At 41.0% G+C, this 13,821-nt stretch overlaps 1 protein-coding gene across 4 annotated transcripts in view; it reads left to right on the plus strand.

Annotated features, from left to right (window-relative positions):
• Window positions 1–13,821, plus strand: part of NCKAP1L (NCK associated protein 1 like) — a 134,576-nt gene that overhangs the window by 4,954 nt on the left and 115,801 nt on the right. For all 4 annotated transcript variants that reach the window (XM_070741000.1, XM_070741002.1, XM_070740999.1 and 1 more), the window contains exons 2-4: window positions 5,338–5,448; window positions 6,972–7,064; window positions 11,366–11,422. In XM_070741000.1, coding sequence (XP_070597101.1) covers window positions 5,386–5,448; window positions 6,972–7,064; window positions 11,366–11,422 — 213 coding nt within the window. In that variant the 5' untranslated portion in view covers window positions 5,338–5,385. The remainder of the gene's footprint in view (window positions 1–5,337; window positions 5,449–6,971; window positions 7,065–11,365; window positions 11,423–13,821) is intronic.

Genomic DNA, 13,821 nt, shown 5'->3' on the forward strand with positions numbered 1-13,821 from the left:
CATGACAGGGGATTTTCCATCTTAACAAAAGTCCTGTGAGTTAAATTTAGAGCAGCATCCTCCCCCACTCCACCCCAGATGATATCATCCACATTTTGGAAGTTGTAGTTATACATATCTGGAGGAGATGAGACCCTGGGAAACTGCCAGAGAAAAGGAAACTGACCACAAGTTGACTATGGATGTTTGGACCAAATGAAGGATTTAAGCTGATATGCCTTTGGAAACATCATGCCTTGAACTGCAAAGTACTCTACCTTATTCTTAGCTGCTTTAATTAATAGGGATTGGAGAAGGCTTTAAGAGGAAGGGAGAAAACAGCAGCTTTAGAGTAATTCAGATCAACAGACAAAAAGCCAGCAGCAGTAGTTGCTTCCTCTTCCTGGTTGGAACTGTTGGGGGAGGGCGGTGGCATCTTATGCAAATTGCCGTGTGCACCTGTGTTTACATTCCTCCCCACTTCTGGCTACCAACCATCTTTTGATAGGGATCATAATATAGCAATTGTTGAGTTCTGCTACTGAGAGACAGAAGGCTGGTTGAAGTGACTTCAGCTCTTTACTTGGTTACAGCCAGCAAGCTTCAGCAAAAGCGTAAAAGTGGCAGGAGTTTTGAATTTAAATAGCCATTCTGGCAAGGAACCAATCAGAAATTTCCTACTCACCTGTTGGACTGGAGTGAAAACTTGGACATAACATCCCTCCCCCCCCCTTAGTTCAGTGCATAATTTAGCATACAAAATCATTGAAGTACGTAGGGCCTGCTTTTGCTCTAGTTGACTTGCATAGCTCACTCAGGTTGTTGGCTGGAGCCAGAGAAGACATGTTTTCTCTCTCTAGCTCCCTCTGTGGAAACCTCTGGAATGACATGGTTGAGGTGTTAGTTTCAGTTGAACTGGACTCGTTGTTGATGGGTGGCACCTCCAAATCGACAGCTAAGTGACCTGGCTCCTGGGAAATAGTCATAGCTTTAGGGGTTTGGCCTACTTCCCAGTCAGTGTTTAATGGTCAGCGGTCCCGTAATTGACCCACATGGCGCCATTTTCTGCCATCCCCCAGGCCTATTAAGTATGATTGGGCCTGTTATTTCCAAGAATTTCCCAGGTAGCCATTGGGCCCCTATGGCAAAGTTCCTAGCATTTTCTTGGAATGTTCTGATTCCCTCCACGATGGGATTTCCCTTTTTACTGTAATAACTTGGATGTAACCTGTCGAGAACTGACAGGAACTTCCTGCCCATCAGAAGCTCAGCAGGGCTTCTGCCTGTTGTTGTACTGGGGGTTATGTATTGTGTTGTTAAAAAATTGTCTATTCCAGCTTGCCAATCCCCTGGGCTAATTTGTCCCAACGCTTCTTTAGTGGCTCATACGGTACGTTCAGCTAGGCCTTGCTCTTTGGCTTGAACGGAGCAATCAATGTGTGTTTTGTTCCCAGGCTTGCTAGAAACCCTCCAAATGATGTTGACGTTAGTTGTGGCCCATTGTCAGAAAGTAGTATATCCAGCAGCCCATGTGTGGCAAATTATTTCCTTAGAACAGTGTTTCCCAACCTAGGCAACTTGAAGCTATTTGGACTTCAACTCCCAGAATTCCCCAGCCAGCAAATGCTGGCTGGGGAATTCTGGGAGTTGAAGTCCAAATAGCTTCAAGTTGCCAAGGTTGGGAAACACTGCCTTAGAACCCTGATAACAGCTTCTGTTGTCGAGCTAGGCCTCAATGCTATTTCCAACCATTTTGAGTCTGCATCGACTACTATTAAATGGACCTGTGAAATCCATGTGTATGTGCGATCAAGGGGCCCTAAGTTGTTCCCATTCGAGCACGAGGGACTTTGGGTCGAGTGCCCTCGATTCTTGGCACAGGATACATCCTGCGACCCAGTCCTCTATGTGTTTGTCCATATTTGGCCACCACACATAGCTCCATGCCAGTGCCTTCATCCTGACCACCCTTGTGTGCCCCTCATGTAGAATCCTTAGAATATCCACTTGTAGCGACAGAGGACCAAGGACCCGATCACCCCACAGTAGACACCCGCCTTGTATAGCTATTTTGTGTTGCCTTTTTCAAAAGGTTGGAGGCTGGGCTTTACTGGCCATTGCAGCCACCTCCTACTTACCCGGCTCTAAATAGTACAGAGTTAAACATCGCTTGTCCACTGCAGTAAATAGCCTCGGCCCCGCAAGTTCTATCATTAGTATTGGGACACCCGGAGTGGGGTCGTCCAAGTGCAGCGAGGGGCAGGGGCTCAATGCATCCACATTTCCCACGGCCTTGCCAGGTCGCTATTTCACATTATTTTGTGTGTAAGTGTAAGCAGCAAGAAATAAGACCATCTCAGCATTCTTGGGGGAAGAGCGTCCAGCTTGGGATTGTTCCCTACTAGGAGCCCTAATAAGAGCTGATGCTCAGTGACCAACTCCAAATACCTTCCGTAAGGATATTCGTGGAAATGCGTTACCTCTGCAACAGCAGCAAGAGCCTCTCGGTTGATTTGGCCACAATTTCTCTTGGTGCTCGAAAGAGTCCAATGGGGGCTTCGTGGCCATTTGGCAGTCTATGACTTAACACAGCTCCCACCCCAAAAGGTGATGCATCGCACACTAACACCACCGACAGAGTCTCGCTAAATTATATCAGGAAACTAATTATATCAGGGAGTTTGTTTAGACAACAATTTGTGTAGGGGCTCCGCTATTTTTCAGGAAGATGCTGTAAAAATTAAGCAGCCCTAAGAATGCTTGTATCTCTGTCTTGTTGGTGGGCACCGAAGCCTCTCTTAATAGGAGCCTTTAGGGCGAGTAGGGTTTTGATTCTTTTGATTTATCTCCCTCTCTCTCTTTTTTACTTTATGGTGATTTAGGGGCCAACCGGATGCTTTAGCCTCAATTTAAGACATCGGGTTTTTTCTTCATTCAATTATTCCTATGCCCCATTCCATTGAATTGTGGCCATGCCAAATCTGGTGCTGACTTTGAGACAAGAGAAATTAGGCACTTTTATGCTAGAAGGATCAGCATCACACATATGTCCTTGTTTGGAAGATGTATTGCTTAAGCCTATACACACAAATCTAGTCAACTAACATGTTACTAAACTGGTGCCAGATAAGGGTCAATGGCATTTAAGAGAATTGGACCTGGATTGTTTGTGGGAACGTAGTGACTCTAGCCAGTGCACACCCACATCCATAATGCAATGCTCTCTCCCCGTGCATGCACACAACCCCAGCACTGTCCCACACGCATGTGTACAACACCCTCCCCCTGCACATGTGCACAGACCTCACTGAAGCCTCCGGACTTCTGATAGGCCCGTTGGGCTGTTTTTCGCTCTGCTCAGGGTTCAGGAAAGCCTCCTGAAGCCTGGGGATGGCAAAAAAATGGCTCAACGGGCTAACCGGAAGTTCATTACTGAAGTTCTGGTTGGCCTATTTTTTGCCATGCCCAGGCTTCAGGAAGCTTTCCTAAAACCTGGAGAGAGTGAAAACAGTCCCCACCAAAAAAGGTCAAATATCAGGTGGCCAGCATGCCCATGCGCCCTGGAGCTGACATAGGGCAATGCCTCGTGTACCCTCAGATATGGCTCCACGTGCCACCTGTGGTATGTGTGCCACAGGTTCGCCATCACTGCTCTAGGCTCATGACTCACTTAACTCCACCCCTCCCAGCTCTGACTACTCTCCTACATCTTTGAGTCTTTGGAGAGGTGCGCCATACATCTAATAAATTATTATTATTATTATTATTATTATTATTATTATTATTATTATTATTATCATCATCATCATCATCATCATCATCATCAATACAACACAGCAAACGAGATCACTATGCTGGATTTCGTATTTCATCACCAGTCAGGTGCTTCCCAAGCACCTAGGACTGCGTGATGTAGCGGCAAATTATGTTTGCCGATCCCAGTAAAGCGGCCTTTTGCAATTGACAGATGGAGATTTTGTCAATTCCGATGGTTTTCAAATGTCCGCTGAGATCCTTTGGCACTGCGCCCAGCGTGCCAAGTACCATTGGGACCGCTTTCACTGGCTTATGCCAGAGTCGTTGCAGCTCGATTTTTAGATCTTCGTATTTCACTAATTTCTCTAGCTGCTTCTCCTCAATTCTGCTCTCCCCCGGATTGCGATGTCGATGATCCATACTTTCTTTTTCTCCACGATCACAATGTCTGGTGTGTTATGTTTCAGAATTTGGTCCGTCTGAAGTCGGAAGTCCCACAGTAGTTTTGCTTGCTCATTTTCGACCACTTTTTCGGGCTTATGATCCCACCAGTTCTTTGCCACTGGTAAATGGTAGTTCCGGCACAAGTTCCAGTGGATCATCTGTGCCACAGCATCATGTTTATGCTTGTAGTCAGTCTGTGCGATCTTTTTGCAGCAGCTGAGTATGTGATCGATTGTTTCATCTGTTTCTTTACAGAGTCTGCAATTATTATTATTATTATTATTATTATTATTATTATTATTATTATTGTCTGCTGTGCTTTAATACATTGTCATATGGAGATGGAGAGGCAGAAAGAATTTTAGGATGGTAGGAATCTAATCAGGATGTAACTGTAGTTTCATTTGCTTGGTAGATTGCCTTCTGCTCTTCTCCACCAGTGTTCTGGTTATAAATAAAACAACTAATAGACATTTTAAATCTCCATTGATCCTTCACCTGGAGGGGAGTTAAGCTTAATGTGCTATTTCTGAAGCATTTTTAATGCTTCTGAGGAGTGCGTAACAGTATCCCCTGTGACACATATGCTTTTACAGTTGGTGTCACCAACACATCTGGAGGGGCCCTAGCTTGAGAAAAGCTGCATTTAGAGTACCACTTTGGAAAATGTCATTTGAATGGATTGATTCATGGTCTTCTTTTAAGTTCCTATCTTAAAAAGGGACTCATTTGCCTGCGCTTGGTAATAATTGACCAATGACATTATGGCAGCTTGTTCCATTTCCATCAAACCTAAGGGAACAAAAGATACAGAACTGAGGATTTTTTTTTTCTATTTTGTTCCTTCCACCTTGCTCAATTAGCCATTGAAAATGAATAAAGAACCATTCAAATGAACAAAGCTGGAGAGAAGGAAGAGTATCCTGACAGCAAAGATGGATCAGTCTCCTGGAAAATTTGTTTATCTATTGTCTTTCCTGGCAAATGACATGGTTCATTCCCATGTGGGGTTTTGTTTTTGTTCTGCCATTTCTCATTTTCATTTCTAAGGGAGGAAAGAGATTAGCTGCATGCTGCAGTGAGTGTGAGATCCTGAAAAGCCTAATAATTATGCACTTAAACAAATGCAGTTTTGACTTGGCCTTGTTATCTTTGCAGACATGCACGGATTCCCAGACCAAGCTTCCGTTCCTCACGGAGAAGACAATGGAGTCCTCTATCAAATATATCAACAAAAAGTTTCCCAACTTGGACACACGGAGCAGCACGGTAATCCTCTTGGGAAAGAAAGACACTTCCTTGGAACTGTCTATATCAGGGGTCTCCAACCTTGGCAACTTTAAGACTTGTGGACTTCAACTCCCAGAGTTCCTCAGCCAGCTTTGCTGGCTGAGGAACTCTGGGAGTTGAAGTCCACAAGTCTTAAAGTTGCCAAGGTTGGAGACCCCTGATCTATATAGAGATTCTCAATTATCCAGGTCATGGTTGTTTTTTAAAAAAAAACTGGACTTTGCTATTCCCTTGAAGATGTTTTGCTTCTCATCCAAGAAGCGTCAGAGCTGAAGAAGCCAGTGACCTTTTGGAAAAAAAACAAAAAACCTCTTTGGGGGCTTCCCTGGAAACTGCTATTCTAGTTTCAGCCAGAGCAATTTCAGCATGCAGAAAACTGCTACCTTCCTGAACTCTGTTTTAACAACCGAGGTTTTTTTAACTCTCAAAGTTGGCCTTGCAGCAGCGAAAAGGGAAAAGCTATATTAGCTGTTCTAACTTCTTGCAATGCACGTGAAAATGTATTTTAAAATTCATACTCAATAAGCCAGGATTGCCTAGCAGTGGTTCTCAACCTTTCTAATGCCGTGACCCCTTAATATAGTTCCTCATGTTGTGGTGACCACAAACCATAAGTCTAGACCAGGGGTAGGCAAAGTTGGCTCTTCTATGACATGTGGACTTCAATTCCCAGAATTCCTGAGATAGCATGATTGGCTCAGGAATTCTGGGAGTTGAAGTCCACAAGTCATAGAAGAGCCAACTTTGCCTATCTCTGCTCTAGGCCAATTCTCCCCAACAGAGCTTTAAGCTGATTGGCAGGAAGATCAGAGGGATACGCCCCACTGTAAACACTTGATTGGTCGGATTGTAAAAATATGCTCCAAGGTGCCAGAATATAAGCTTTAGTTCCTAACACCATGGGAAATTTGTCTTTTCCCATTGTCTTAGGTGACCGCTGTGAAACAGTCGTTAACCCCCCCCCCCCAGGGTCCCGACCCCCATGTTGAGAACCACTGGGCCCTAGTTCTAATCAAACTCAAACTTCAAAGAATTGCTTAATTATTATTTTAAAAGCAAATTTAAAAAATATTAATTTGGAAATACCCTGGTAGGAAAACCCCCCACCAAGGGGGGGGTTTAGGAAGGGCAAGGAGTCTGCTACCCATTATGACTGCTCTTTGCCTTAAGCGGGGGTCCCCAAGCCCCAGGCCTCAGTCCACGACCCAGTCCACAGACCATTTGGAACCATTCCATGAAATTGGTGGGTCAGAGTGTGCACACGTACGCACTTCCACTTGCATGAGCGAGGGGCGAACACCGTTTGCGCAAATGGAGCTGTGCACACTTTCACACTTATCTGTCGCTTGAACAGAACCATCCCTTTTCCCCCCACATCGATCAGCCAAGCCAGAAAAGTTTGGGGACCATTGTGTCAAGCGGCAAAAAATGGGGCTATATTAAGGCTGCTGCTGCAGAGCTTACCTACCACCTTATGCCTACTTTTTTCTCCCTCCTTACAGCAACACTTGGGTCCGGTGCACAAAGAGAAAGCAGATATTTTTCGGGCGCTCACTGCCTATTATCAGACCTTTGTGGATGTCATGGAATTCAGGGTGAGTGTTAAACAGAGTTAGATCCATGCTGTAGTGAGATTGAGCCTTTTGCATTTGCAATAGGTAAACAAATGGATGGAGTAATACAGAAAACACAGGAAGCACTTTTTCTCATTCTTGTGTTTCCCTTAAAGACCTGGTGGCATGTACCAATGCCGTCCATTCCAGGAATCCTAATGAGTCTGAAACTATCATCCCGATTAGTAGGTACATTGTACAGTATTTGGAACATAAGAGTGGACACTATTTTGTTTTAATGTGCAGCAACACTATCCTTTCTTTGGAAATAAGCTCCAGTGACTCCACTGCGTTGACTTCTCACAAAATTAATCTTGGATTGCATTGGTAGTATTTTTTGACTCTGCGGGGGATTGCCTTCAAATCGTATGACACGGATTATATTGTAGCAAATAGCACGACAAAAGCACTTATATACCACTTCATAGTGCTTTTACAGCCTTTCTAAGCGGTTTACAGAGTCGTGTATTGCCCCCAACAATCTGAGTCCTCATTTTACCCACCTTGAAAGAATGGAAGGCTGAGTCCTATCTTGAGCTGGTGAGAATCAAACTCTAGGCGGTTGGCAGAATTAACCTCCAATACTGTATTCCAAACCACTGCATCACCACGGTTTTTATAATCTAACATGCCATTCATGTTAGCAGTAACGCCCCCCCTTCCCCAATTATTTATTTATTATTATGGGAGCAAGGAGAGAGAATCAAGTTTTCTGATTTCATTCTGGAGATGGTAGAATTCTATAGCCTTGAGCTTAATATGCATGGTCCAAACTAAAGTCAGTTTCAGTGACCTGCACAAGAGGCATCATGGCCACCTTGTTTACTTGTTGGAAAATGTTAAAAACAAATTTCTGGCCTCTTGCCCCACCCTATCCCGCCTTAAATGAAGTCGTATTTTATCAGTTTTCCCTTAAAAGTCTTCTCATTGTAGGTCAAAAGAAACCAAATAAATATTTTGGCATTTGAGTAAATGATAATACTGTACGTTGTTTGTATCTCATAGTTTGTTGTCTTACAAAATGGTTTCTAGGTTAAAGAACTAACTTGCAGTTAATTCTGAATAAGCTTGGGGTAAAATTGGGCTTCAGCTCTGGTTCTAGTATGCTGACCAAAGTATGCTCAAACTGACTGACATTGTCTTTACTGTTGGCACAAAATGCTGCATATTGAACATATGCCGAATAACAAACCAAATGAACATAATAAACTGGGCTACGAGCCTTGATCTTTCCTTAGACCAGTGCTTCTCAATTATTACCACCACCACCACCCCCAACTCTCTGCCAGGACAAATGTTTGCAATATTCAGCACGTTTTCACTGAAAAACCTCAAGCGGCTTATCAGCATGATTTGGGTGTAATGTAACGCCTTAATTTATTTGGCTTCATGCTGTCCACTGCCAACATATTTAGACACAGTAAACATACCGGTCTTTCCTCGTCTCCCACCGAAGTCACAGTGAAGCCAAGCGCTACATATGCTGCGTCGTATTTCCTTGTCTTAGCTTTCGAGAGACTTATGTTTGCCTCATTATCTCAGTTCCCCTCCTTTCTTTTCATCCCTGTTAAATATTTTTCCATGGTGTCTCTTAAAAGTTTGTGATCTGCACTTCAGATCCCCTGCTCTGTGCTGTGTGCTATTGTTGGTGCAAAACCCCCTACTGCTTGCGGCAAAAAAGAGCACATTCTCCAGGGTCATGCCCCCCCGCATCGCTCCGCGCCCACCTCAGGGGGGCTAGCCCACTATTTGAGAAGCACTGCCTTAGACTAAGGCTCATAGCCCAGTTTACTATGTTCATTTGGTTTGTTATGAGGCATATGTATAACTGTACAATTGGCATGTAAATAAACGGGGATACAACTTTTCCATGCTTTAACGCTATAGAAGTACAGAATTTCCTCCCCAAAAATCTTGAATGTTCCTATAGCATAGAAAATGATAATGGAGGTGAAAAAGTAATAATGTTGACAACTATAGATTTTCTGTCTCTGGCCAAGAAAGCAAAGATTAGTCAGTCTTGAGTAAAATTAGACATGATTCATGTAGCTTTTAAAGATAAATAAGGAAGGATATAGTAACAAGACTGAACCTCTACCCTTCAAGGCTGGAAGTTTTGAATCTCCATTTTCAAAAGCACAATGGATAGATATACCCTGACTCTGATCCTGTTTTGGCATAGCTGCCTGTAGTTATTACTATACATTTCTCCCATAGGATACCTCTTCTACTGTCCTTCCTCTAGCTTTAATGTGTGAGAGAGATAAGGCTCCCACATGGCTTTCCTGACATTTAAAAGATAAAAATAAGCGCACTAGAGTGCCTTCCGTCCCCTGTCCTATAGTCTCTCCTATATCTCGAATTTCTTCTCTACTATATCCTCTATAACCTTCATTGTGTATTATTGTGTATTGGACAAAATAAATAAATAAATAAATAAATAAAAATAAAGTGAAATAATGTCTACAGCTCCATCTTTTAGCTGTACAGTTTTGAGGGATGTGATTAGAAGCACCAGTCATCCTTCCTCTTCTTTCTTGGGAGATAAATAAAATCATCTTTATTTTTTAAAATAAATGATAACAATCTAAAATTCCCTTTAAATTTGGGCTCTTAATTTCAATATTTAAATGTCGATAAAAATGAGCAGAGCTATATGAATTGGGAACAGCAGCTTAAAAGGGAATTTTCAAAGTTAAAAAATAAAATCCATGAAAAGTATAGAATCATAGTGGTCTATTATAAAATGACTTGTTTCCAGTCAGAGCCTAAGAAGGAATCCCAAGCTGCAATTACAAAAGTGTTAAAATACAAAAATATTATAACTTCATACATGCAACCTGAGCAAGAGTTGCAAGTTGAGATTTAAATATCAAATCCTGTAATTTTTCAGGAAGTAAAGACAATGAGTACCACTCAGAAAACCAGACTAATTATTTACTGCAGAATTCTAGGTGTTTTTTTTTTTTTAAAAAAATCTATTCCTGCCAAATAGAAGGTTCTTTGAGCAGATTTTCCCTTTGCTTCTATCCATCATGTCTCGTTCTCAGTCTCAATTTCAGTAGCTGACTTCCAGGGGAGGTGATATACAATGCCCCATTTGTTTTCCAATCTCTAGCCATCAATTTCTGTCTCATTTTAAAATAACTTGCCGGTTTCCCAAGTCTCACCCAATGGCTGTGAGCAAGAGCCATCTCCTATTTATGGATGGAGGTGCAGTCATCCTAAGAAGATGCGAATAGAATAGAATAGAATAGAATAGGATTCTTTATTGGCCAAGTGTGATTGGACGTACAAGGAATTTGTCTTTGGTGCATATGCTCTCAGTGTACATAAAAGAAAAGATACGTTTGTCAAGAATCATGAGGCATGACACTTAATGATTGTCATAGGATACAAATAAGCAATCAGGAAACAATCAATATTAATATAAATCATAAGTATACAAGTAACAAGTTACAGTCATGCAGTTATAGGTGGGAAGAGATGGGTGATAGAACAATGAGAAGACTAATAGTATTAGTAATGCAGCCTTAGTGAATAGTTTGACAGTGGTGAGGGAATTGTTTAGCAGAGTGATGGTGTTTGGGAAAAAATGTTCTTGTGTCTAGTTGTCTTGGTATTCCGTAAATGAGTAGCATGTGCAAGCTACAAGCCCAACAAAATTTATGATAGAAGCCTGTTTTATTCTTAGTTGTTATTTCTCATTTTGGATCAGTGGTATTGGGTAATGATTGGGTAATGAAATACAGTGTTCCCTCGATTTTCACGGGTTCGAACTTCGCAAATAGCCTTTACCATGGTTTTTCAAAAAATATTAATTAAAAAATACTTCGCAGTTTTTTTCCTATACCACGGTTTTTCCCACCCGATGACGTCATATGTCATCTTCAAACTAATAATTTTTGCAAATAAATAACAAAAAAATTAATTATTGTTAATAAATAATTATATTTATAAATATCAGGATCACTAAGTGTCTTATTCAATGGTGAGTACCAGTAATAATGGTGAGTAAATGGTTGTTAAGGGAATGGGAAATGGTAATTTAGGGGTTTAAAGTGTTAAGGGAAGGCTTGGGATACTGTCCATAGCCAAAAATGGTGTATTTACTTCCGCATCTCTACTTCGTGGAAATTCGACTTTCGCGGGCGGTCTCGGAATGCATCCCCCGTGGAAATCGAGGGAACACTGTAATGGGGATAATGCTAAATAATGTAAGGTGATAAATTACCATAGTTATTAATTGAGTAAGCTCATTAATGTTTATTTTCTCCTTGTAGGACTATGTTTATGAACTGCTGAATACCATAGATGCAAGCCAGTGCTACTTGGACATTGTGAGTGTCATTTTCATATAGTACAGACATTACTTTTTTTTTACGGTATATATTTTTTTATTTTTCTCCACCATAAAATAAAACAATATATGGTTATAAACACAACAACAATGCTTAAAATCAATCATATACAAACTTTTCTTTTCTCATTACCCACTCCATGGAAGGTCTTATCTCTCTTCCTGTATAACATTTTCTGTTAATTTTATACAATATTAGCAATTTTTAAAATTCTAAATTGAAATTTTTCCCTCACTGTCTTACTACTAAAGGTTACAACAATGTAAAGAATGAATTTAAATTTAAATTTGTCTAAATTTAATCTTATATCATATAGTTAATTAAAAATTCTCTCTCTATATATATATATACTGTATATCTTTAGTAAAAGAAACTGTTCATAAAATGTAACCTACATCATAGAATAAAGTTCTATATGTTTAAATCTAAACAATAGGTACATTTTGTGTTATATCATATAGTGCTACCACCGTTTCTCATCTTTGACATTACTTTTGAGAGGAGGATGGAAAAGACACATTTTAGTACAATGTCAACTACCAAGTGTCTATTACTAAATTTGTAAACTAGAGGTAAAGAATTTGCAGCCCTTTAGACATTGCTGGCTATAATTCCTAGCTAGTACAGAAGGCTCTCCAGCACCTGAAGCCCTTGAGATTCTCCATCCTTGCTATGAACTATGAGCATTATGTTTTGGTTTCTTCACACTGTTGGGCAAAAAAAATATCCAAATAAATAAATTTCTATGCCCACTGTTTGCATAGAAATCCAAATGAATGAATGAATGAATGAATGAATGAATGAATGAATGACCAAATGTTGATCTTGAACTACAAATTTGATTGATTGAGAAATTATCTGGCCAGGCCAGATCTATTAGTCAGGTCATCAGTGCTTTTAGGATTGGGGGGCATATTTAGAAATCTGAAGAATGTTCATTGGCATCATTGCAAGATAGCAGTTCATAACATCCGTTAATCGCAAAACAATAACAACATCTTCATGAAAGATTCCTGTATTGTCTTCAGAGAAGACTGAGGTTGTAGATCACATTGTTTCCATGTGTTGTGGCCCGCCAGCAGCCTGTGTAGCTGATAGCAAATCCCGTTCGAGAGGAGACCAGTTTGGTGAGGCTTGCAAGGCCTGAACGCCAGAGGCAGAGGTTCAGCCAGGACCTTCAGAACCTCCAGCACCTCATAGCAGTGATGAGGAAGAAGAGGCTTCTCTTCTTAGTGCACACGCACGTAGAGCTGCCAAAAAGTAGGAGTGGTTACTCCAGAGGAGGTCTCCTTAGGAATAACCTCTGGGGCTCATTGGCTACTCCCCTAATCTACTTAAGGAAAGCTGGGGGAATTGAATCTCTGCAAGAAACAATGTTTGAAATGTGTCACGTTGTCTTGTATCTGGAAAGTGTCTGCTCTGCTTATCTGCTTTGGTTTGTTTATTGAAGACAACTTCTAGGCATTTTGCCAAACTTTGTGAGCTTTCAAAGACTAATTGCTATTCTTTGATTTAAGACTTTCTGAACTTATATCAACTGTTAATAACAATTAACTAAAAGTTGGGCTTTTGCAAAAAAAGACTGCATTTAAGTTTGTGTATATGTGTGACCTCTACCAAGTCAGTTATTAGTAGTCAGTCATTGCTTAAAATAAGTTCAAACAAACTGTGTGTTTTGCTACATTCTTAGCTGGGTCAGAACACCATGTAGCACAAAAGAAAGAACTGTCAAATATAGACCAGCAAGTACAGGTAGTCCTTGACCTATGACTACAAATGAGCCCAAATATTTCCATCACTAAGCAAGAGAGTTTTTAAGTGAGTTTTGCCCTGTTTTATGACCTTTTCTTGCTACAGTTGTTAAGTGCATCGCTGCAATTGTTCAGTTAGTAAAAATAATTGTTAATTGAATACGGCTTCCCCATTGACTTTGCTTCTTCTCAGAAGGTCACAGAAGGGGATCATATGACCCTAGGACACTGCAACCGTCATATATATGAATCGGTGCCCAAGTGTCTGCATTTTGATCACATGACCATCGGGATCCTGCAACAGTCATATTGTAAAAGACATGTCATTTTTTTAAAGTAACGTTGTTGTTTCAAACAGTCTAAGCAAATTATTGTATCAAGACTATTTATACAGAGACAGGTAGAGAATTAAGAAATATTCTGACTTCCTAGGGAGTAGAATGAACCCCACTCCCCTAAAAGTAAGCACGCATAGAGACACCAGTCTCCCCCAAACTGATATTTGCAAGCTCCTCTTTTGCACTCCCTGTTCATCCCAGATTATCCCCAATATACAGTACTATCTCCCTGCCCACCTCTTTATCTCTTCTATCCAGCTTTGTTTAAGAAAGAAAAAAGAAAGAAAGA

The sequence above is a fragment of the Erythrolamprus reginae genome, chromosome 2, assembly GCF_031021105.1.
Source record: "Erythrolamprus reginae isolate rEryReg1 chromosome 2, rEryReg1.hap1, whole genome shotgun sequence".
Lineage (NCBI taxonomy): Eukaryota > Metazoa > Chordata > Lepidosauria > Squamata > Dipsadidae > Erythrolamprus > Erythrolamprus reginae.